This window comes from Electrona antarctica (genome assembly GCF_951216825.1).
Source record: "Electrona antarctica genome assembly, chromosome: 2".
NCBI classification, from domain to species: domain Eukaryota; kingdom Metazoa; phylum Chordata; class Actinopteri; order Myctophiformes; family Myctophidae; genus Electrona; species Electrona antarctica.
Genome location: NC_136807.1, coordinates 33,899,180 through 33,926,314, shown reverse-complemented (window position 1 = coordinate 33,926,314; position 27,135 = coordinate 33,899,180). Strand labels below are relative to the sequence as shown.

Below are 27,135 nucleotides of genomic sequence, written 5' to 3'. Positions count from 1 at the left end.
CAGCGTACGGTTTCAAGCCCCAACAGACCCGGCAGTTACCGTTATTGCACGGCAGTAACTACTGACCGCAATCGAGCCATGTCTTCAAATAAACACTCGTAATTCTCCCGACCAAATGTGGTTTTGCTATTATTGTGGCCGGCAGATACAAAACCTCTAATGGCGCTTGACTCTCTAGCTTTAGTTCCTGTGGCGAGCTGCACAAAGGGCCCTACACACATATTCTTCCATACACTGTGTGTCCACATAGTTTACACGCGCGCCAATGCTAGCTCGCGGAAGACGCGGCAGAACTCACGGCGGAACACATGGTCCTCGTTCCCATGCCCTCCTGAGTCAGTGTAGCTCAGAGCTGTTGTCTCTGCGGGGCAAAGTGGTTTGAGTGGGCCGGAGGAGGACCACTATACAGTGCAACGCCAGTGTGTTGTTACAGGCTGAAACTGTTTTATCCACAGCCTGTTCAAACAATCTCTCGCTCCAAAGTAAACCCCATCGTCAGCTGACAAACGGACGCCGAAGGGGGCCTTGTGGGTGCAGCCTCGCCGCATGTGACCACGTGATTCATCACTTCGCTGCGTGTCTGACCACATGATTCACCACTTCACTGATGTGAAATAGAGGTGAGGGCCGTGAGCCTTATATTATACTTCCGATCTACAAGCTCTCAACCTGTCGCATAGCGGCACGTTGTGAACTTGCAGATCGGGTATTTTTGCTATATTTAAAACTCTTTGTAAATTTGTGAAATTTGTAAATAATGACTGAATGAATTGGGACGCCAGGTTGGATAAATGGTTAAAAAGGGGAAAGAAGGCTCAAAATCATAAGTGGACGTGTGATGTTTACCTTGTGGATCTCTGGGGCGGGGCACTGGTCCCTGATTGGCTGACAGTCGTCCCTGGGTCGACAGCCATTGTCACACCAGCCACAGAGATGCCCTTGGTCCTCTCGGCCCCAGCACTGGGAACAGTCGGAACTGCCAACCCCACAGTTGTACACCTCCACTATATATATATAGACAGAGAGAGAGAGAGAGAGAGAGAGAGAGAGAGAGAGAGAGAGAGAGAGAGAGAGAGATAGAGAGAGAGAGGGGGGGGAGGGGATGAGGAAACATGGGAACGTGGAACAGAACAAGCAGAAGGATTATGTTGTTATTGCAAAACAGCCACCGTTGACCAAAGTTTTGGTTTTGTTGGTTAAAATCACAGTGGTGGGGAAATCACAAGTTGCTTTTTACGGAATATCTGAACCACATGGGCTGCGTGTCATGGACAAGTAGGATAAGCATCTGCAGAATGACATGCTATAAAAATAAATCAGCAGATGAGGTACTGTTAGTTGCTGGTGCAAAGAAGAACAAAGCCAGGCAGAAACACATGATTACGTTCACGTTCCAGTAAGCCTCCCAGTGAGCAACCCCATTTGTCTCGTGAATGTGTGCACAGATTGCACCCGCACCGACATTTGTGCATCTTCTGCTTTCCTGTGTGTGTGTGTGTGTGTGTGTGTGTGTGTGTGTGTGTGTGTGTGTGTGTGTGTGTGTGTGTGTGTGTGTGTGTGTGTGTGTGTGTGTGTGTGTGTGTGTGTGTCTGTGCGTGTGTGTGTGTGTGTGTGTGTGTGTGTGTGTGTCCATGTGTGCAATATATATGCGTGCGTTTGTGTGTATACATGCTTGTGCAACGTGCAAGATTGTGATGAGTCGGCATGCTAGGAAACATCAGTTCAGTTCTATAACTAACTATGCAGAATGCGTCTGGCAGGAGGCCCGGTTGCTGTTGTTTCGGCAGCGTTCACATGGCAGACACATGGCGCGTACGAGCACCGCATCTGGCGCTGGAGCGGGGTGAGGGGGTGGAATGGGGGCTTGTAGCTCCACTGGAGGTGGACGAGATGCCAAGTCCAAAAACACTAGACATTGTCGTCGCTTGTCAGCAGCACACGCCGCGCGCTGTTGTTATGGTGCTTGGATTTTTGTTTGCAACAATGCATGGTGGAGCATTTGGTAACCTTTTCAAATTACAGCTCCTTCGATAATTACTGTGTAATTAGGCGGTAGCGTAATGTAGTGGTATGGAAAATTTTAATTTGTTGCAAAATGATGTGTCGTTATACATAATGTGTATAATAAGCGAGAGTGAGACTGGAAGCCTGTGGGTGATCGTTTTGTTTTGTTTTTGCCTTTTTCTTTTAAGGTGTAAGCAAGGGGAATGACAGGCATGCTAGTGGCCAACTTAGTCAAGATTTGGTCTATTTTGTGACAATCTAATTACCAGCAATTATGGAAAAACTGAACCATAATCACAAACATCACTGAGGACATATCCATCTGTCTTTCACTATGATGTTTACATCAGCCTTATCTCTCACTGCAATAGTTCTCACACATTTTCATGTCAAAGACACCAATTGATATGTGACATATGTATTTGGCCTTGGACCCCCATTTGTAAAGAGTTGGTGTCAACTTTTTGTTTAACATGAGCTCACAACTGTGAGCTTATACAGTAGATTGGCAAATAAAACAGTGTTTAAACTAGTCCTCATCTTACTGAGGACACCGTGGAACCACCTCAAGTACCCCTGGGGGTCCCAGGACCCCACTTTAGAAACCTGTGTCTCACTGTACCTTCCAACTGCTCAGGGCTGTCGATGTATTTCACAGGGTATCCTCTTCTCCGTAGAACAAGCTGGTACACCTGACTCCACTGTGTTGTGTACAACTGCATGGACAGACACAGAACCAGTGGTCAGACGAGTCAAGGCACTGGATACTTAACAGCTCCTGTGAAATGGCTTCGTAGCACCATTCTATCATGGTAGAAGTGGGCATATAAAGTGTATAAAATGTTTTTGTGTGTGTATGTATGTTATCCTCTTTCCTCCTACAATTACACATCCAAGGCTGTTCCAGATAATAATAGGTTATTAGTCAACTTGCCCGAGAAAAATAAAAGTAAAATAAATAATGGTAATAATAGAAATGACTCCAGAGGTACAACTGAACTGGAACTTTTCTGGGCCACTGCATTGCACTGTGGAACTGTCCCTTACAGTGACTCCAGTGGACTGTGGTGGAACTGTCCCTTACAGTGACTCCAGTGGACTGTGGTGGAACTGTCACTTACTGTGACTCCAGTGGACTGTGGAACTGTCACTTACTGTGACTCCAGTGGACTGTGGAACTGTCACTTACAGTGACTCCAGTGGACTGTGGTGGAACTGTCACTTACAGTGACTCCAGTGGACTGTGGAACTGTCACTTACAGTGACTCCAGTGGACTGTGGTGGAACTGTCACTTACTGTGACTCCAGTGGACTGTGGTGGAACTGTCACTTACTGTGACTCCAGTGGACTGTGGAACTGTCACTTACAGTGACTCCAGTGGACTGTGGTGGAACTGTCACTTACAGTGACTCCAGTGGACTGTGGAACTGTCACTTACAGTGACTCCAGTGGACTGTGGAACTGTCACTTACTGTGACTCCAGTGGACTGTGGAACTGTCACTTACAGTGACTCCAGTGGACTGTGGTGGAACTGTCACTTACTGTGACTCCAGTGGACTGTGGAACTGTCACTTACAGTGACTCCAGTGGACTGTGGTGGAACTGTCACTTACTGTGACTCCAGTGGACTGTGGAACTGTCACTTACAGTGACTCCAGTGGACTGTGGAACTGTCACTTACTGTGACTCCAGTGGACTGTGACACTGTCACTTACTGTGACTCCAGTGGACTGTGGCACTGTTACTTACTGTGACTCCAGTGCACTGCACGGTGGAACTGTTCAACCACCAGGCTCCGTAGCGCTGCTCTGTCCCAAAATCACATTCCAGCTCCTCGCCCTGTGAAGCACAAGTATATGCATATTAAGACTATTATATTTAGGCAAATGGACTTGAGGTAATTTTATATTCCGTTCACGGTATGTTATCTCTTGTGGTATACCCAACTAGACAGACAGACAGAAAAAAAGGGAGAAAGAGAAGGAGAGAGAGAGAGATTGGATGGGGGGGGGGGGGCATGTGAAAGACATTTTTCTCTCCAATAGGTCTGGTAACCATCGACAACTCTGAATGCGGCGTAATACCAGGAAACTAAAATAGCCCATGATAATTGTTCCTGCCAGGCACACAGATGCAATCATTCATAATTCATATTCATAAACATCTGGCCTCGCTGGTGCCAACACCTCAGCAACTCATCTGGGAGGCAGGAGGAGTAATGAATACAAATTCAATCTTCACGAACAGAGAAAGGCAGAGATCAAGAAAGCCAAAGAACGATATGCTGATAATTCTGATGATACTGATTGTTAAAGGGATTGTTCACCTCAAGAATGACTTATTTTCTATTAATTACACACGACACATGTGTATTACATGCGACAAAAAAAATCTCCATAAATTCATGGCGTCATGCCTTGAATTTATGGAGATTTCTTTTTTTTTTCGCAATAAACCACCAAGCCTAACCGGCTCATCGGTTAGTTCTCCGCCGTGTCATCCAATTATTGGCTTAAGAATGTGACAAAAACTAAAAAATCGCTATGAATTCAAGGTGTCATGGGGTGTGTAATTAGCAAATTAACTGCTTGTGACGGAACGTTCCGCCAATTAGAATCCAACCGGAAACCGCTATTGGCGGAACGTTACGTCAGATAAGCTTTTTATTGATATCAAACCGGATCGCTGATTTCTTTTTTTCTTTTTTTTTTGCTTGGCCTTTCCTTCTTCAGCGATCTTTCCTTCTTCAGCGATCCTAGACAGGTTTCACGCACACGCACTGCCGTCTCTTCTTTGACAAAACGCGAGATGTTCGGAGGTCTTTGTGATTATCCGGTGATCTCGATTGGAACATTGGCTCTTTCTAGAGCAAGGATGGACTCATTTTAGCTCGCTAGCATTGACTCTAATTATTTAGCATCTAAGATGGCCGACCAAACCGGACGTGCAACACACTAAAATGAAGTAGGGTCGGCAGTCTAGCGTTGGCTCTTGCGTCCACCAGGTGGCCGTTAACCTGTTAATACAAAATAGATCATTTTTGGGGGGGGAACTACTCCTTTAAGGGGCAATATTGTTGGGTAGGTATTGTATTTGGATGACATCATTAGACGTCATTTGTCATATGACACATTTCACTTCCATTTACTTAGATTCGATTAGGCAAACGATTGGAGCCAGTGGGGATGGGAAAGTGATTTTGCTAAATGGAAAGACGAGCACATAATTAAACAATGATTAACAACATGCCTTAAGATTTGGTGTGTAGATGCCTTACGATGCAGCCTTAAGATTTGACATTGGTTGTAAATATCTTAATCTTAGTTTTAGTTACAAGGCTCTGCTTGGTCCCTCTTTATCTACGGACATAATCTTGACAGAAACCATGGCCGTTCCACATGGGCGGACTGAGTTGGGCAAAATAAAACAGTCAGATATGATGCTTTGTGTGTAACACTTTCCAGAAAGACATGAAGCTGTCTGAACTGACCACTAATGAAGCTTTTGTGACAATCTTGAATGACTTAAGAGCTTGAGAATGGAAGGAAGCTGTCATGTCTGTTTTTTGTGGCAGCATTTGTGACAGCCAAATCCTGTTTGTTTTAAAATTGTTGTTTTATTTTTAAAAGGTCCCAGCCAGGTGCCTCTCGCAAAAGAGAATTTACTGTATATTTCAATGAGGTTTAACCTGGTTAAATAAAGGTTAAAAAAAAAATTATAATAATAACCCATATTACAGCAGAACAAGAATTCATCACATTTGGCATCTGAGCTACACATTGTGAAAAACATTTCAACAGAAAGGGTCAGATTGTTCTAAAAATAAAAGAGGATGAAATAATCATTTCACAATCTTAATTGTGAACAGATTATTCCTACTAGAACAACTTTTTATGGCTCCCCCCCCCTTCAAAATTGCAAAATAAAGTATACGGTTTCCTGTGTTTATTTGTAGTAAAGTCTAAGGGATGACAAATACTGGAGGGAAAGGTTGTAATCATCTCCGTGTTGGCAGTCACTTTGGTTAAACTGTTTACCAGGGTTAAATTCCAATAACTCGTGAAAAATGCAGACTGTGTCACTTTTACAGCGTCTGGGGGGTGGGGATTTTGTGGTGAAATGTGGGATTTGGTCAAAATAGGCCACAAGTTCCACAGGAGGCAGTGTGATAGTGACGCTTTAAGCCTCAGTTATACTTGGTTGCCCGCCTGTGTCGCGCACCAACATTTTGGACTTTGTGAGCTTCCGGTGCTCGACACCCGCACACCACTAAGTATAACACAACCTCATATACGACACAAAGTTCAGTCTCCGTTGAGTCACAGACAAGCTGAAAACTTTATTCCTGTAAAGTTTAGAAAGTGTGCGTACGCGCCGTGCATGCGTGCCTGCATGCGTATGTACTGTATGTGACTCATTGTCTGTCTCCATTGCAGCACAGTAGCAGAAAAGGGGGCAGTTGGGGTTACGCTGACCCAACCTGGGAACCAGACAGCAATTTCACAATCTATAAGAGCCCCCCACCTCTTATCACAGAAGTAGCTACTGACTCACACACTCTCTCACACTCTCTCACATACGCGCACGCGCGTACACGTACACGCACACACACACACGCGCACGCACACGCACACGCACACACACACACACACACACACACACACACACACACACACAGTGGATTAAAGAGAGGATTAGGGGTTTCCAAACAGATTTTGGAAGCAGCAGCAGATCATCAAAAAGAACACCAGTAAGCGTACATCTTCCTGCACTCCCTCTTGGTGTGGTACTTCTGAATTAGTACACACTGTAATGTGCTGACTAAGGCATAAGCCTCGGTCACAGTCAGCTGCACAGAACATGGCGGGCCCTGATAGCCGCGAGGTGAGCAACATAATCAGAGAAGATACACCCTCATTCATCATGCTCATGACTTGTTTTTTCCACCCACACAATTTCCATCGGCTCTTGTCACACACCAAAGCGATTACCCCAGGTTTGGTTCCTTCGCTGAACCAAATCATATTATGCCCTTGTCCGTCTGTAGCTAACTCATTTTGTGGCCCTACTTACACCACACGCCTCCATGTTTAATTGTAATCAATTACGCATCATGAAATTTGGATAAATCTCAAATCCCCTAGCTGCTGCCGAGGCTGAACGATTTAGGGAAAATATCTAATTGTGTTTTTTCAGTCCAGTAAATACCAAGAAATGTTTACTAATACATTAGATCAAACAGTGTTGTTGCATGTTTTGGCCATTATAGAAGTTATGATTATTGCGACCACAGGTCGCAGTTAACTATGAAATTGTGCATTTCCCGTCAGTTGGTCATGCCCCCATATATAGTCATGCCAAGTGACATCACATGATGTCATCAATATTAAGCCCATATATGGAGATCCCTGATGTCATCAATATTGGCCAGCAACTCTACATCTCACCGGCGAAAACTAGAGTTCTCAACAGGCCTGAAAATTAAGGACCGGCCCTACCTGGGTCCTCATCAAACCCTGTACGCTCAAGACACTGACCCCGCTGCCACCCTTAGATCTCCATATATGGAGCTGACCTGTTCTGACATTCCATATGTTGATCTGACCTCCCTGTACAACCAAGACACGCTCCATATATGGCCAGTACAGAATTCATTCCATATGTTGATCTGAACCCCCATGTCAAAGTGCCAGTGCTCTCCCAGCAGTCTGCTGTCACCCAGGCGGATGCGTGCAGGCGTCTTACTGGTATAAGCATAAACTATTTTAAAGATAATTACCATATTTCCATAATAATCACCAGTGTATCACTTCAGAGTGACATACCCACCTTAAAAGGATCTGCTTCTACAGCTAATATTCACATCACTGTGATTCAATCATGGACATCTGGATTTGAGACGTAAAACAAGACTTTCTCCAGGGACTATTTAAATTAATCCAGTTTGACAAAATAAACTCCAAACTTTGACAAAAATAAAGGTGATGTGAATTTCCCTTGTTGGATAACCTGCCTCATACAAGTTTCAAGTCTCTGCAAGTTTATTTGATTACAATACTGAAATGAATGAAAACCTATGGCTTCTTCGAAGGTCAAGAACGGAACATTGTCAGCAGTAATATAAAGTATAAACTATAAATATGACTTCTAGACAGTGAGCTAAACATGTTGCTCCTTCTAGTATACTACATTTAAGGGTGAAATGAATATTGTACTTGATTCATGGACCACTTACATAAAACACTAGAGTAACTTGTTTAGAAGCCCAATTTAGGTGCCTCCCTCCTTTATGGAATTAATTGCAGCCACTGCGATTTGGAAATTGCAGTAATTAATTTTCCAAAATGGATGAATGGTTCAGTCCTCCAGCACCTCCTGTCCCCTGCTGTGACAATGAAATTAAGAAACTAGTTTCTTCCTATACTGCAGCTCTTTAAGGTGGCTAGCCCTAGCGTCCCTATTCTGGGGAAACATTTTGTGAAAATAGAAGATGTACAAGCTCACAACGTGTCACGTTGCGACATGTTGTGAGCTCCCATACCTGCTATTTCTGGGAAGAGTTGGTATAGACGGAAAAGGGAGGGGCCCAAGTATAGACCCCTGGGGGACTCTGGTCAATGAAGTATAAGTGTATCACGTTTGAATGTTTAATGACAAGGTGAAAGGTACTATACCTCCTCGATGTGGTTTAATGACAAGGTGAAATCTTGGGTCATCCCAGAGGGGGACGGCGGGAACTCCATGGCAGCCAGGCTGGGACAGGAAGCAGCGTTCTGGAGGGGCAGGAAGTGACATACCGAGGGTTAAAGAAAACAATGGCTCGCGCCCACCAGCACATCCGCGTCCGAAAATACCTGTCCTGTTTATCTGAGGCAGGAGGAAATGAGCGGGTGCAGCGCGGGTCGGCTGTGAGAGGAATAACAATAGCTTCAAATGGAGATACAATGTGTGTGATTAGAGACCTGGCAGACAATGTGAGGAGCAACGACCTGCTCGTCCCTCCATGACCTACATTACAAAAGACCTAATGGAGTTTTTGAAATGCTAGCATTATCGGGGTTTTTTTATCGCTTAAAGTCTGTCGTGCACTGTCACGTGTCCTTTTTTTCTTCATATCAAGTCACAGTGCACTGTATACGTGAGTGGAATATGTCAGGTTTGTCTAGAAATCGCAAACCGAAAGGGGGGGGAAACAATTAAGTCTTTACAAGGTTGCTCAACAAAACTGGGTCTGGTGATATACAGCTGAACATAAAGCGGCTCTCGAGACAATAAAACACTCAGGCCACTTGCAAGGCCGGCAGACAGACAACAAGCAGACGTATGAGTCATGTCCTCTTCCCCCAGCGGGGGTCCAGAAAAGTATCAACAGGCCCCCAGTCGGGAGGCCGGGCCCTCGGGTCAGTCAGCTGGCAGGTGGGGAGGTGGAGGGATGGGGGAGTAGGGGGAGCTCATCAGCGGAGCCACGGGACACGGCTGGACGTTTTACAGCTCACTCCTGGCTCCCATTCCAAAGGGAGCGCTAATAAAGGGGTGGCTGACTTAATCACAGGAGCGATGTTGTCAGGAGCTGAGTATGCGCTGCGGAGGTGAGGGACGCTGTCTGGAGGCTGTGATAGCTTTTAATGAGGCTACTGTAGCTTTTTGGATGACAGTTCGTAGTTTAACAACCTCGCCGTGAGCCCCCCCGAAACCTTTAACTGTGGGCAGTTTGTCTGCTTGGCAGAAGAAGAATTTAAGATCTTGACAGTGAGAGTTCACAACACTGCAGGGGCTAAATATATACTAGAGCAAGACTCTGGCCCATATTGGTCATTATCGGACTTGCCAATTATGCAGCCGCTGTGGCCCGATAGTGGATAATTTCAAGGACTCTCCAAATTCAGGATCGGCATTGGATCGGCATTGGACTCTAATCACGATAAACCTGTAACTGCATGCAGTTTGTCTGCCTGACAGAATAATTTAAGATCTTGACATTGAGAGTTCACACAACACTGCAGAAGCTAAATATACTACACAATTGTTGTGGATATGCTAACCTAAATAATTAAAATAGAAGAGTGCATGAATCCACCTTCTGAAATTTGGGCCATGTTGCAGAGTTATGTCTTTGCCACTGCCACCAAGCAAGTTTTGACATTTAGACATAATTCCCTACTAAAACGGGGACACAGTGAACCGATTTCATTGGCGTACAGATTCCTGTGAGTAAATCAACCAAAGCTACCATGAAGGGAGAGTTTAGAGGAGGTCACGGGAGCTCTAAAATGGGGCACTATTTGTTAAACCACTAGCAACTGAGTTTTATCTGTTAAACCACTATCTGTTAAACCACTAGCAACTGGGTTTTATCTGTTAAACCACTAGCAACTGAGTTGTATCTGTTAAACCACTAGCAACTGAGTTTTATCTGTTAAACCACTAGCAACTGAGTTTTATCTGTTAAAACACTAGCAACTGAGTTTTATCTGTTAAACCACTAGCAACTGAGTTTTTTATGACTGGATTGAAAGTAATTTAGGCACTGTTTCTCAACCAGTGGTCCGGGAAGCAAGGCGTAATTACGCGAGGTCTTATATGCTTAAAAATATACTTATTGTATCTTTCTTAAATATGTATCAAAAATACCACATGATTGCTGTTGCCTAACCCTAACCCATCTGGGCCCAACAGAGCAGCAGACTGTGATCTGTTTTCTTGGACAACAATACTGTCTGGATCAGGCACACTTAAATAAGAGTCTGTGGTTAGGAGGAGGATGTTTTAATACAATGGCTATCCCCCATCATGCAATGCGTGGCTGATGGATGAACGGCAATGAAGGGTGAGTCACTCTCTCACCTCCAGCAGGTTGTGTGCTGACTCGGCCTTACTGGAAACACAGGAGTGGCTCTGCTGGTCCCAGTAACACCTCCACCTGGTAGAGAGACAGCTCACACATCTGACAGACAGACAGACAGACAGACAGACAGACAGACAGACAGACAGACAGACAGACAGACAGACAGACAGACAGACAGACAGACAGACAGACAGACAGACAGACAGACAGACACACTTATTATCCACTTTCAACTTGGCATCCGTACACAAATCTACAATAAAAAAAAATCACACTCATGTGAAGTGAGGGGCGCTCTTATCGTCATACATCATCATACATCAGCCAATCAAATCATCACATTCCGTGCTACAAAGCTGTGCGTATAGGAGCGGCTAGCGCCCCTAAAACAATCATTATCAGAAATTGCACAAATGTTTAATTTTCCAAAAACATATCATCTGTGTAATTAGTATATGCACGCACAGGTGCACGAGTGTGCAAGGACAGACACATGAACTGGTCCAGCAGCACACACAGGGCCAGTGGATGTTAGACGTCCAAACAGTATGTCTGGTAAAACGTTACCTGACATACTGTGTGTCATCTGTCCGACAGTTACAACACAGCCAGCAGAGGTCAAGCCGGGCCAACGTGATGAGGACACAACAACAGAGAGTGTGCCTGTACATACACAAGCCTAACAAGCTTTTAATGTCACTCCACACGCGCCCGTGTGGGCTTGCAGTGCACCCAGATAAAACCAACAGCACCAACGACGAGGAAACACCTTCTCCACCGCCTCCAGAAACAGACAGATGTGCCGCGTTTAGGAAGGAGGATAGGAAGCACTCCCCAGTGATAGCACCACCACTCTGGGGGTCTTAAAGATGGGATGGGGGGGTGGGGGAGCGTGGGGGTTGGGAGGGAGGGAAGGAAAGGGCGGCGTGATTAGAAGCAGACGTCTCTCTCCAGGCTCTTATCAGCAAGGACTTGTCTGTTTTCCCTAACCCCCCTATCTGTCCTTCTAACACATGTACGCACAAGGAACACGCACGAGGAACACGCACAAGGAACACGCGCACACACACACACACACACACACACACACACACACACACACACACACACACACACACACACACACACACACACACACACACACACACACACACACACACACACACACACACACACACACACACAGAGACAAGGGTAACAATAACACATTCACACACAAGCTCCCTTTTTCCAGCTTGACCGAACAACCAACAACCAACAACCAAGACCCTGTAACCCTGTCCCTGATCCCCACCCACCCACCCACCCACGCACACACATGCACGGACACACAAACACACACACACACGGACACACTAAGCACACGGATGAGGCCTCTCGGTGGACACAGTGGCTAAACACACATTCTCAATCACGTCTCTGTCAAAGGAGAAAGATGTTAGAAAGAAAAGAGCATTTTCAGAGGACGAGAGGAACGGGAGGTTGCGGACCGAGACAGAGAGAGGCGAAGAAGAAAATGACAAACACAGACCAGGAAAGACGGGAAAAAAGAAAGGAATGCTGCCAACAGAGGGTGAAAGGGAGGAAAGGAGAGAGAGAGAGAGAGAGAGAGAGAGAGAGAAAAGAGTCGAGGCAGAGCAGGAAATTGAGAAACAAAGACGGAGAAAAGCAATGAGAGCAATGAGATTAAGAAAAGAAAGAGAGATTCCAATTAGAGAGATACAGTAGAGAAAGAGAGAGACGCACAAACACACACACAGACAGACAGACAGACAGACAGACAGACAGACAGACAGACAGACAGACAGACAGACAGACAGACAGACAGACAGACAGACAGACAGACAGACAGACAGACAGACAGACAGACAGACAGGTGTTTGTCCAACTGGACTGCGGTGAGGTTGGAATGCTACCGTCTGGTTGTCATTAACACTTTGCATAGTAACCACTCAGAAAGGGTCATGGGAGAACTGTCTACACGCGCGCGCGCGCAAGCACGCACGAGTGCACGAGCATGCAAGGACGGACACATAAACTGGTCCAGCACACACAGTCAACACCAGCAAACACAACAAAAGAAGAACCTCTCAAGACAGAAAATGATGAGGATAAAAGGTTGCCGTCTTTTCACAACGCAATACGAATTATTTGATAGGTGTACCATTCAATAATAAACAAAACGTGAATGAATTAAGACTGAAACTAACTTAACCCCTATATATGTTATACAACAAACAGCTAAAAGAACGAGATACGATTCGTTGTCAGCACATAGATCGCTATTTCTGACCATGTTTGACATTATGCCCATAGCCTTTGTCATACTTTGGGCTGTACGATATGACTCCAAATCAATATCACGATTATTTAAAACTTTTGCCTCGATTCCAATTAATGAACAAAACATAAATGATAATAATATCTATAGATAGATAGATAGATAGATAGATAGATATAGATAGCAGGAAACACATCGACTTACTGGCCTTGGAAAGTCTCGGAATCCCCCAGAAGGAAGTGACTAATGTTGCTCTGGAGAGGGAAGTCTGGAGCTATCTGGTGGAGCTGTTGCCCCCGCGACCCGACTACGGATAAGCGGTTGAAGATGGATGGATGGATGGATGGTATATTATACAGGGCTTAAGTAGTTAATCAGACAAATCGATTTAGTCGCTTATAAAAAAATCCAAGATTAAGTCTGCTGGAGATTCTAAATGTCGGTTTGGAATGATTATATTTTCAGTTAATTGCCGAGCCTACCCTGAAGATCAGTTATTTTAGGCGAGCGAGCCTGACGTTAAATAAGAATGAGTATTTAAATTAGGCTTAAGGAGAAGCTCTCTTCCACGAGGCTCACACATTTTTGTCCGTTTTCTAATTCTGTCTGGGGGTATTAGCTGTTATTGTCTCCACCAGGCCGAAGGCATCGGGAGAGAGTATGTTTTGCACTCCGTGTGTCCGTCCATCCGTCCGTCTGTTACCAGCTAATCTCCGGCACCGTTAACCTGGTCGATACCAAACTTTGCACACACACTCCCTAGATGCCAACGATGAACCTCTGCCCAAGTTTTCCAGAACGGCCTGTTATAGCACCACCAGTAGGCCGACTTTTGTAAAACAAGTTTTTTTATATTACTCCTATTATTTTGTCCAAAAATCCCGCAAATCGTTACACAGTATCTCTATAGTGATGTGATCAAGACAGATCTGCCCGATATTTCATATTCCATCCTGATTGGCTAACTTTGGCTTTCAAAATTTGCAGGATTGGCCCATTTTGAACAAAAAATGCCTCAAATCATGAACGCAGCGTGCAATTTAAGACTAGGCTGAGGAATATATCCCACGCTTTTCACATTGGCCTGTCCAATGGCCTGTCCAACAGGTGGATTTTTTCAAAACACATTTTTGGAACAAAATGCCTAAAATCCTCCAATTGCCATCCAAGGCGCAAGAAGAAAGAACCCTTTTCACATTGGCTTATTATAGAGCCACCAGGAGGCCACAACCTGACCTGCCCTGGTGGAGACCAGCACGCCCAGCAGCAACCCCCATACAAGATTTATGTTGTTGAAATGTTTGAGAAATATGATTAATAGGATATTTCACATTTTCTAGCTGATCTACAGCTGAACAGGCTCATGACGCATCATTGTAGATCGATGTATATAGGGTTTAAACGGTTGCACTGATTTCAATGCTATATTAACTCATTTGGCTGGGGATTGCACCTGAAACCCCCTCAAGGACCCCTGTGGGGTCCCCGGACCCCACTCTGAGACCCGCTGACCTTGAAGATCAGTTATTTTAGGCGAGCGAGGCTTCCGCTCTACAGAGTATTCAAATTAGGCTTAAGAAGCCGCTCTCCGGTTACATTGGGGAGAAGAGGCTCCTGAATTTTTGTCTCGTTTTCTAATTCTTTTCTGGGGTTATTAGAGAACAGCTTGAAGTGATTAAAGTTAGACAGAGTATATCAGCTCTGCTGAGTGCATGGCGGCACTCCGCCACTCTGCTCATTATCACCTCACACAAAACGGCATCTCATTTCACACTCCTAGACCTCGCTGAGGACACGAGCGCACACACGCATGTGTACACACGCACACACACACACACACACACACACACACACACACACACACACACACACACACACACACACACACACACACACACACATGAAGGTTGTTTTCACACCTTACTTCAGAGCATCTTGAAAAGGAGACTGATGGGGCTCTTTTTGATCACACAGGATCTCACACTTTTGATGTCTCTTATACAGTTTAACATGCAGTACATGCATGTGTGCAGTGCGCGCGCACACACACACACACACACACACACACACACACACGGACACAGACCCACAAACGCATTCCCGTGCACATGCAGACAGACACCCGTCTAGAGGTATGATTCTCACTTGGGGTACATGTGAGAGGTCCTGGCCTGGTTCAAATCCCGGGCGTGCCCCAATTTATGTCACGCCCCTTTTGTCTAGGGGTAAAGGGAGTAACAACAAACACACTCTCACGCAACAAACTTGCAGACACAAGAAACATGTGTGCGCAATCTTAAACACACACACACACACACACACGGACATACACACACACAATCACATACACACACACGCATGCGGGGCGCGTGCGCGCACACACACACACACACACACACACACACACACACACACACTGAAGCCCCTCTAAGCTCAGAGATCGGCCCATCAGATAAAGCAGATCTTCAGACATGGTCAAACATGCAATCGGAGGCCAGCTGGATGTCCTCCAGAAGACAGAAGGCCCTCTTTGTGACCGGGGCCGCCTACGGCCATGCAGGCCACAGCCTTCCACACAGGAACAAACAGCGACATGACCAGCCCGGGCGTCTGACTTATCCAATTTCCTCAGACTTAACGTCTACAGAATATTAATCCCACATTTGATCCTCACTGCTGGAAAACCCTAGAGTGGGCTAAATATAATATACTAAAGAAAGCTATCCTTGGTGGTTGTGTGTGTCAGCACTATTTACTCACCGTGACCTAAACAAGATAGGCAGGAGAACTGGAGAGAGAAGACGTTCTTTGGAAGACGGAGACAAATGCTCTCTGAAGTTGTACGCAGATCAGAGAGTCTTTGTTGTCTGCTGTAAGCTACACTGTAATATCCTGAGTGTTAGCTTATCTCTGAGAGTGCACAAATACGGCTCCATTTGGTTCTCTCTGAGTTGCAACAAATGGATAAATGAATACTGAGGATTTTACTGTGCGCATGGGTTTGTCGAGAAAGCCATGGAGAATACAGCTGACATTTGGCCGACATTTGAGCGATACTAGAGCCTGGCATAGCCCTCCTTGGGGCACAGCAGTAATCCCAGCTATGATATTGGTATTTGGGCCCCGTTTGAGGCATGTTCATTTGTCCGTCGCGCGTCAAATCCAGTCAGTCGACGGAGGCGGTGGGATGGATTTTAAGGGATGCTGCTAGTTGACACAACAAGTATTACCAACCCTGAATGACTCATAAAACATGCCGTTTTATGTGTGAGTATGTCATGGATATATGGCTCAGTGGCCGCTGCAGTTCATTGGAGCAATGTGTCAACGTGGCCGCCACATTGGTTGGGGCAAGCCGTGCTGCATGTATGCCTGCATAGAGGCATACAAGCAGGACAACACAATTAAAATCATCACAAGTCGCTTCCTTTTCACACAATTGTCAAGCAGTTTGGTTTGTTACAAATGACAGACGTATGATGCAGCATACTTAAAATTGTGAGTTTTCATACCAAAATACCTTATCTAACAGTATGGTTATAAAACACAAAAATATTTCTATGTTGACATAATTAAGATCCAGTGGCAAATGTACGTACATTATGTCTTAAAGAGCATATGAACGGGTGAGTAACTCACGATGTCTTTGGGTAAATCGCGCCGGTCCTCTCGCAGTCATAGATGATGAAGCTGCCTGATACTACCGACGTACCGTTCACCTTTATCGCCACGGGAACAGTAAGATGATCTGGAAAAAATAAACAAAAACAAACACGTACAAGCTATAGCATAAATATCTGAAGTATTTGGAGGTGATCTCACTGTCATAACAAACTTGTCAGCACAACAGTGATATCCTCAAGCGACTGATTTCCACTGCTCGTAGACCAATGTTTGCTGATCCTTCACGGTCCAACAATTGCGCAAAAGTCTAATAAATCACGTAACTGAATTATTTTATTGAGAGTCAAGAGATGTGAGCAGGCGCGTTGGCAGACAGCCAACTCAGTGTGTGTGTGACTGTGTGTGTGTGTGTGTGTGTGTGTGTGTGTGTGTGTGTGTGTGTGTGTGTGTGTGTGTGTGTGTGTGTGTGTGTGTGTGTGTGTGTGTGTGTGTGTGTGTGTTTTACAGTCTAACCTCTGCCAGGGGGGATGGGAGGGTAGCTCTCCCAGGGGAGCAGGGAGCAGGTCTGGATCTGAGGGGGACCGGAGTCCAGGTGCACGGTCGCAGCCGTGGAAACGCCCAGGCCGTAGTCGCACTCCACACGGGAGCCAATTAAATCGGGGACTCTGCCATTTATCAGAATGCCCATGTCCTAAGAGCAGAGGAGATACAGGAGGGACATTATAACAATCCATTTATCTTAACCACTTTAACTCTGCGGTTCCCTTCAGGGCTTGTCATTATACAGTTAGTAGGTGAAAGTTTTCAAACATTGTCAAGCATTTTCAGAAATAGCAAAAATAGAACATTTCCAAGCTCAGAGTGTGTCACGTTACGATGTGTAGTGAGTTTGTAGATATTCAAGTATACATTTGGATTTTAACCATTGACAATAGCGTCCATATTCTGTGCATGTCAAAATAGGCAAAAATATCAGAGCTACAAGCTCACAAAGTATCCAGTTGCGACACTATTAAGCTCACAAATTGTGAGCTTACATTGGCGTTACATTACATTGACATTTCGGCGAAGACATTAGATGGGACAAAAGGAGGCCAGGACCAAGACAAGTACGGACCCCTGGGGGACCCAACAAAGTATGTATGGTTTAAGGGGTTAATTATGAGGGTTCAACCCTCTCAGGCCGCATGCATGGACCACCGGCTGCGAGTGGGTTTGGAGTTCAGGCAGAGAAGAGATAAAACTAATGTGTCATGAAGAAACAGATGGCACAGATACTCTCATGTCAACATTTGTTTATGTGATGAAGTATGTGATACCTACTGTATAATGAGAAGCATAACACCTCTCGCACGTGATTTAATTAATTGATAAGTGCGAGAAAGCCAGGAGGGAAGGGGAAAAATAGCAGACAAGCAAATTCAAGAATCAGGAATCTATTGTATTGTCACATCACAGGTTTACAGGTGCAAAGAAGTAGGTGAAATTTGTTTCTAGGCAAGCTCCATCATTCATTGTTTTAAGGAAAGAAATAAATGGGGCCCGGGGGGACAGAGAGAGGGAAAGCAATGAGAAAAACAGAAAAGAAACAGAACAAAATCTAAGATAAGTTATGTACATGTTTGAGTGAAGATTGGTCGATCTGTGTACGTATAGAAAAAGAGGCACGTGACACATTGCCAGACAGCTTGTGGCTGAAGTGGTAGCGACATGCGGCAACAAGTTTCATAAAACGACATTCAATCGTCTTAACAATGGATCACATCCTGGCTGCGGCACTGACTTCCTGCTTCCTGCCTGCTGCTTCCTGTTTGGGGAGACGGCCTTGGGCCAAGTTTCCTGTGGCGCTGACTGATGCGTGTGCATTGAACAGCTGCTCAATCTATCCAAACTGATCTGACCTACATACTGGACATATATCCCCAATGAATGACCTGTCTGTGCTACTTTACGATATATAGTTTAGGCATTTAGCAGACATTCTTATCTAAAGCCACTTACAAAGTGCAAGATTGGAGTAAATGACATTAACTCTAGTCAACAAACAACAAGGGTAAATGGTCAAATAGTTTTGTGCCCCGCATACTTGGAATAATTTACAGGCTCTGTTCAAGTGCCAGTCTTTGTTACCCTATTGGACATTTTCAGTCTGATATATCAACTCTGGTTAAACGTAACCTTCTTTTTTATATACTTTTGTGGATGAACTATGCGATGTGATTTGTGACCTGTCTGTGTTTGTTAATTTAGTCATCTTAAAGGGAAATTCCGGCCAAAACTGTTTTTCACCATTATTCTATCCCCTACTGACAAGTACAATAGACATTTTTCATATTGGTCATTGTTGTCCCTCCCGAGTCCCATCGCAGCTTAGAGCGGGAGTGGTAGGTGAATAGATTTCTCGAAGTCTCGTCTCACAAGACTTCCGGGTCCTACAGGACCGGAAGTCTCGCGAGACGAGATTTTTCCCGTGATTTGAGACAAAGCTCTCGTATCAACAATACGGCAAGTCAGTTGGGACACTACCGCTGTAGACTGAGGATTGAATAGGCGATAGTTGCGGTGGGACTCGGAGGGAATCGGGCGAGTGGACCAATATGAAAAATATCAATTATTGTACTAGTCAGTATGGGATAGAATAACATCAGAAAATGGTGAAAAAAACTGTTTTGTGGTTATCTAAACTTGCAATCTCTACCACACTGGAGAAGAGGGTCTCAAGCCTCTGTGTGTCTTCAGAGAATTAAATAAACGATTGATTAAATTATTATTATTATCGGTCCCAATTTGTCATTTTGGGGTATTTATAACTGTATTTTGTGCATTCGTAAAATGTGTCCTCTGTATTAAACCCATCCTAACTATTAGGACCAGTGGGGAAGTGCCATTAATACAGCAACCAGTGGTTAATTGTCTTGCTCAGGGACACTTCTACACACCAGCTGGAGCCTCTCTAGCCACTCTTTACGGTCGCCCGGGTCAAGCAAATAGAGTGCAAGGAAAACAGTTATCTCCAACAAAGTAGCTAGGATACCAGGTAAACATTAAACATCTGGCTCAACAGTGTTCTATCTACATAACATTCTAAGCATACGTCATGACAGCCTCTAATAATAATGGATAGCCCTACTAATTCAATGTCAAATCTTCCAGCGCAGTGTAATGACTTAAATAATTGTATAATCTCCGTAATATATCAGCTATCTGAGAGGCTAATTATCACATCATTAACATTTTACCATGTAAAGACATTGGGTTGACGATAAGTCTCATATCTTCTTTTTTTTAAAGCACAAGTGGCGCACGTTGACGGTACCTTGATGTCCGCTGACAAGCTGATCTCTGGAGGCATCAGGGTCATGGAGGGGCACTGCTGAGGGCCTTCACCCATGCTGATCCAACAGCGTGCCAATGGCCCCTGGGCACAATCCTTCTGGATGGTACACCTACAAAAACAATGGATGGTGACACTTAAAGCCTGATTTACACTTAGTTACCGGGCCGGTGTTGTACATTGTGCAACAACTGGTAAGTATGCTGGGGGTCTTGATGTTGAGCACCCATGGGCAAAATCATAAATTGGTGCCCATGGGACGGTGTTATAGAAAAGTGAAAGGTTGTTGCTGAGTGTGTAGTCTTGAATGACACAAAAAATAAAGGTAAAAAAAAAGGCAAATACACCTATGAAAGTAACAAGAGACTGTTAAATAATGCCATGGCTTCCTGGTGCAATCTGTAGCTATAGATAGCAAGTGTGCAGTTTGTGAACGAAGCAGCAACTGACCTTTTTCACTGCAGCCATTTTGACACAAAATATAGGTGTTAGTTACCACATAATTAAGGTTGTGTTCCATTCAGGTCAAACTGAGTCAGGAGAGTGCTACTTTGTGCTCACTGGAACTGAACAGCTCTGCCACACTAAACGGAATGCCGCTTTAATTAGTAGTATCATTGGTAACACCTGTTTTTTTTCTAGTTCATGTCAATGTGGGTGCCATGAAAAAGGTCTAGGTTGTGTTGTGTTGTGTTATGTGCTACTGTGCACTTAGCCGCATCAGTTGAGTATTGATGCATATAAACATGCTAAAGTGGACTTACCCCAAATCTTAAAATGTAAATTGAAAACATTTCTCTACTTACAGTAGTGGATGGAATGTTTCCTTCATTATTTCACATTTAGCGTAAGTGTTCATGTTCACTGTTTTGGATTTCTGATAACTGAGTCTTTCCTAATTCCTAACTGGCCCCCGTAAATAAAGTCTGAGTCCCCAGACCCACCCCCTTTTCCCCTTACTGTATATGTTTTACCCTTTTACTTTCTTTATATGATGATTTCCTGTTTATTTTTATAGAAGTATATATTTGTATTTGCCTCTCGCCTACAACAACTGTGGACTAAAATATATAACCTAAATATATAACTCTATGGACTTAGACCGTGTCGGAGGCCCGCCGTCTCAAGCGAACTTGAGCCACGTGGCACCACCGAGCGAGCTAAAGCCAGCGAGTTGCTGCCGTGTTGAACGTTGTAAAGTTTGATTGAGCCGACTCAGGGCCGTTCGAGTTGTGACCCAATAGGCAGAGAATAGTAAATCATGTTCCCGCGAGAACATTTGCCCCGACTGCCACTCAAAGTAGCAGCATCAGCCGAGTTGTGTAGTTCGTTGTGATTGGTCTAATTTCCTTGGCACAACCAGACCGTCTGCTCAGAGAACATACAGACAGACCAGCGCTGTTCTAGACGGCTGGACCCTTCAGTAGTGTAGGCAGTGTGGACCGCTCAGTTTAAACTTAAACCTTATTACTTCATCGACCGGGGTCCCCCAGGCTAATTTTTCCCCTCTACACCAAATTCTCTTTGCTGAAAATACCAGTTCCACTCACAGTCACAACGCATTGAAACGCAGTTTTTTCGTCGAATGCTCTCCCCAGAAAAGGGGGCGCTAGCGTTCACGTGGATAATTGCTGGATTGAGTTGTTGCATGCACTGATGCATCCCTCACAGTGAGTCACCAAATGCAATACATACCACCCTTAACGACGAAATAACGATTCTCTAAAGTCATCTTTACTTCCCTGCATGGAGAATGAGGGCATATTCTGGCGTTTTCCTCTTCCTATTTCTGGCACTTGACAAATGCTCAGCCTTGGGATTCATGGTCTGCTTCCCACCGATTTATGAGTGTCTCTAGTCTCGTAATGTCACACGCATGCCTGGACTGTCAGCTCGTCTGGCTCGACACAACCCCACTGTTTGACTCCGGGTCACGCACATCACCATGACAACCCCATCCCTGCAGGCACTAAAGATCAGGGGCCAGTTTCCAATAATTCAATTAAGGAAGTACCAGCCTGTCTCTTTATCTGCTGCTAATCTGTGCGATCTATGCGTGCATGCATGTATTTGTGTGCTGTGTGTGCGTATGTGCACGTGCACGCGCGTGTGTGTGTGTGGACTGGGTCTTTATTTGCGCATGATGTGTGCATAAGATAAAACAATTGTGAGAGCGCATTCATCAAGCAGGGTGGCCCAACATTCCCACTACTGTTGCACTAATAAGCCTCTCAAGGACAATGCGGTTCATTTGTAGTGCAGAATGCAAGGACGACATGTCCTTCCACTGTAAGGAGGCTGGAGTCGGTTAGAACAACAGAGTGGGCCTGCCTGGGGACTGCAGCACTACTTCTCCCACTTTCACAGTTACTTTAAAACAAAAACGTGTGAGAATTTGAGACGGGGACTAGTGGGAAAGAGACAGAGAGGGAGAGAGTGTGTGTGTGCGTGTGTGTGTGTGCACACATACTTGTGAGGGTCAAATGTAAAGTAGAGATGGAAAAATAGATATTCTGAGGCAGTTTTATGGTAAAATAAGACTTTTAGGGTTGGGCTTACAATTAGGAAAAGATTCACGTTGGGGTTAGGATTAGAATAAGGCATTTAGAGGTTATCTTTAGGGGTTGGGGTTGGAATTATGCCTGATTTATAGCTACTTAACTGCATGTCAGTGTCACGCATGGTAAACAGCAGATCTGCAATGCGTCATGCTGCAATCTGGTTGTTTATCTGCCTGTTATTGTAGATCTGTCATTTTTGGTGTGCAGCCAAACTAATACAACTAAGTACAGCTCAGGCTTCAGGGTTTGGGCTAAAATGGCATTTCTAAAATTGCCATTCCAAAAAGTTGATGTCCACACAAGTGTAGTATTACCAATCTCTGTGTGTGTGTGTGTGTGTGTGTGTGTGTGTGTGTGTGTGTGTGTGTGTGTGTGTGTGTGTGTGTGTGTGTGTGTGTGTGTGTGTGTGTGTGTGTGTGTGTGTGTGTGTGTGTGCGTGTGCGTGTGTGTGTGCGTGCATTAGGTGTGAATCTCAGCATGTGTTTGTTTGAGGAGAGCGAGTGAGTGTCCAGATTTCTTGTCTCACAGCCACTGGGGGACTATGGAGGGCCGTGAGGTCAGCTGCTGCGCTAAGAATAGAACTAAATGGCTCTGCAAGCCGTAGAAAAATCCCCTCCACACCACCAGCACAACTCATAAACTCTGACGATATGGTGTCTCAGCGGCTCAACAAACTCCACAACATCCCGCTACAATGGACTCTGTGAGGACACCATCCGTCACCATCAGGACAGTGGCCCGTGTTCTAACACTACCATGGCAGGATGACTCGGCTTGATTCATTGCAATCCATCATAACTTCTATCATGTCCCGCATGCGGGATTCGAAACCCTAGGCTCCTATAGACGAGACCGCATTTCGACCGCACTTCCAACTAGCAGCAACCCACCAGGCTGGGTTGCCAAAAAGCCAGGGCTGCATAAGTCATGGATTAGTATGACCGCCAGGGGTTGCACGTATACGACACATATTATACACTTATACATGTTTATCATATGATTTCAAAACATGTGATATTACGTTATGAAATTCAGGGACCTTTATTCAACCAGTCTATAGTATAAACACAACACAATATATCTTTCAGCTTATAACACCTGAACGTGGCCAGACTGCTCTGTCTTTAATTAAACAATATAAAATAACAAGTGAACCCATTTTCATAGCTATGTAGGTATTTGGCAAAAACATGGAGGTATGAGAACCCTGTGTTAAACAGTTTCGGGCAAATGGGCATGACCTTTGGGCAAGTCTGTAGGACATGACCTGTGCGGGCAAGTGCATCTGAGACCTTAGTGTCAACCCCTGGAAGAGTAGGAAGACCACCTCCAACCACTGCAGATGTACTAGTTACAGTTGGGTGCCACCGATATCGTCCCTTATCATTTGACCCATTTAGGCCTGACCTCAAAAAATCCTTCTAAATCCTCCAGTTTTCTGAAATAAATATTTTCACGATTTTTCAAAAATAGCAGACCTACAAGCTCGTAGCGCGCCACTCGGTGGCGCGCTATGAGCTTGTAGATCTGCTATTTTTCAATAGCTAAATTATAACAATGTTTAAAACACCAAAAGGGGTTCCCGCCCCAAAATGGGTTAACTGTCCTTTTGCGCAGATCACGCAAACCTCAGCAAAAAGAAAAGGACAATATCGATGGCCTCCAACTGTATATTGCATTAACATAGTCTATACAGTATAGATAGATATAGTGTACGCTGTTCCATTTGTACACTCTCAGAGATACAAATGAATATATTAACACAGAGGACTTTAGAGTTAATCATGTCTACTGCACTTTGATTTACGATGATGATGGGGTCAGGAAACATTCATGTCCAATAGATGAATTACCATTCACGAGAACATGAAGTGTGAAAACACATCATTCTCACACTCAAATAAACTCTGGATTTTTATCTTTGGGAACAGGAAATACACACAAGGCTCTACACAGAATACAAACAAAGAACGGCATGCAGGAAAAACCATGATCTAGCCCAAGGGTTCCCAAGTGTTCCAACTCAAGCCCGAGAAGATAAATGTTGAGTCTTCCCGGCAACCAAAACTCACAAAAATGTGTAATGAATTAATAGCACATAGAAAATAGTGAAAATAGCCAATGTACAATATCAGAAATCGTTGTGATGTGACCCGTTGTGAGCTTATAGATCAGCTATTTTCATTTTAAGATTCATTAATTTTTTCCTGATTTCTGAAAATGTTTTGTGGACAAAAAAAAATTAAATGCTTTCTTTGAGAAAACCAAACGATCCAAAAAGTCCCCAGGATGTTTACTTGTGACCCATAAAAACACTGTTTAGGAAACACTGATTTGGCCAACAAAAGAGAAGTAGATTCACAGACGGATCTGCAAACAGCGTGATCTCATGACTGACCAGGAATGTCCCTCATCCATACTCACTGACCAGAAGGCTGGCATTGCGTGCCAGGCCCAGTGTGAGGCTATAGCTTCTTCACGAGAATGGTGTCCTATTATTCCTTCCTCTTTTCAAAAATAGTGTTTAAAACATGCGTTGCTTCCTCTAGTCATTATCCACAGTAACCGTTTGGATAGGGTGTAAATCAGGGGTTTTCAACAGGTGGTCCATGGACCACTGGTGGTCCGTGAAGGTATTGCATGTGGTCTCTGACCATGCATTTAGTAGTCTCTCGAGACAGACTGTTGACTCACATCAATAATTCTAATTCTGATTCAAAGGAAAAGAGGGCATGTTTTTTCCTTTGTTTTGCCGATGGGTAACACGATTAGTAAGCAAAGTGAAGATTTTGTATTTTTCTTCCACTGAACAGTGCACTAAACTTTTGTGCACTGTTCAGTGGAGGTGTGTCAATGTTGTCAGTTACTGTGAAGTCTGAGGTTAAGAAATTCCACAGAAAAGGGAGTTAGAATCTCAAGAAGGGTAACTGTACCAGCTTGTCATCATTATTAGAAAATGGGCCCATATAATCAATAGACCACATGGGATGCATTGCATAGCAAGTGTTACGAAAGCCCTAATCTTAGCCCAGTGGTAAGAGTGGTCCCTAGGTTGATTCTTAGTCAGGCTGGTGGTCCCTGGTTCACAATCAGTTGAAAACCCCTGGTGTAAATGATCACGTACAGCATCATGTAAATGCTGATTAACACACATACTTAGATTATTCATAAACACCTTCAGACGTGGTGTCTCAAACACACATCCACACATGCACTCACGCACGCACGCACGCACGCACGCACGCACGCACGCACGCACGCACGCACGCACGCACGCACGCACGCACGCACACAAAGGCGAGAGTGCGCAAAATCACACTGAAAGTCACGCTCACCATATCAGTTCCTTTTGCACACAGAGTTTCCTTCCAAACAGCTTCTTAAAATAACCAGAGTCAACAAGAAGAGCTAAAATATGAACTGAGAAAAGTCTCCACTCCCTGGGTGTCTGTGAACCAGAGATGTGAGAAGAAGAGAAGATCAGCTGATACGAATGTTCTCCCAGCATCGTGCATAGACAGGCATTCACATATACACATAAACATTCTGTATAGTCTACTTGAACATACATGTCCATGTAGAATACAGTATGGTACACGCACACGTCCAAACCCATACAAATTAATTCCACATCCTCTTCCACATTCCCTTATCCATGACCATGACCATAACCAGTCTAACCCCAACCCTAAACATAACCCTAACATGACCTTAACTCTTACCCTAACCTTTATCCTAACACATACATGCCTAAAGCTAACCCTTACCCTAATTCAAATCTTATTGGCGCCAACAAGTATTTCCAATGAACTGGTTTAATGTTCAAAACGTGTCCCCAAATATGGGCTATGTCAGGATACACACACACACACACAGTCACGGACACATGCATGCTATAGCCTAGGCACACACACACACGCATACAAAATCGCTAATAGGCACACACCAGTAGACATATCCCAGGCTACATGGCACATGATCGGAGGTCAACAAAGGGTACAAAAAGTGCATTCCTTTGAATGCTGACTGACTGACATAAAGACTCTTGTCTAGATCGACTCCAAACTTCTATCTGCGGTTGGGTCAAGCAGCCACTGCTCAGACAAGAATGCAGGCTCCAGCACAGACATGCATTCATATTGGCTTTACGCACTGACGCGCATAGAGACGTCAGACGCATGCACAAAATCTAAGGGACACCCACGCAGACAGCGGTGGATTACCACATGATACGATGTCAATGTATTCCTCTTTGCAGAGTGCATGTCCTTCTATCAAACATAAAGAAGCATCCACACCCACACGTCAACCCCAGATCTATGCCCCAGATAGAAGCCTTCTCGGCCTGAGGGTGCATGCCATCCCCTTCACACCCCCAGTGACCCATGGGACCACCACACCACCAGCCAGCAGTCAGCATGACTGCTGGGCTCCAGACATACACATTCATGACATCAGCTCCATGGATCCAGAAAGCAAAACGC

At 44.6% G+C, this 27,135-nt stretch overlaps 1 protein-coding gene across 1 annotated transcript in view; it reads right to left on the bottom strand.

Moving 5' to 3' along the window:
- The window catches only part of plxnd1 (plexin D1), a 114,795-nt gene that overhangs the window by 71,169 nt on the left and 16,491 nt on the right, over positions 1–27,135 (bottom strand). The window contains exons 5-12 of the mRNA XM_079488658.1: positions 20,073–20,202; positions 17,270–17,447; positions 16,772–16,880; positions 10,851–10,950; positions 8,681–8,779; positions 3,756–3,845; positions 2,627–2,720; positions 847–1,004 (exon numbers count right to left, since the gene is read on the bottom strand). Of these exons, the coding sequence (XP_079344784.1) occupies positions 847–1,004; positions 2,627–2,720; positions 3,756–3,845; positions 8,681–8,779; positions 10,851–10,950; positions 16,772–16,880; positions 17,270–17,447; positions 20,073–20,202 (958 nt within the window). The remainder of the gene's footprint in view (positions 1–846; positions 1,005–2,626; positions 2,721–3,755; positions 3,846–8,680; positions 8,780–10,850; positions 10,951–16,771; positions 16,881–17,269; positions 17,448–20,072; positions 20,203–27,135) is intronic.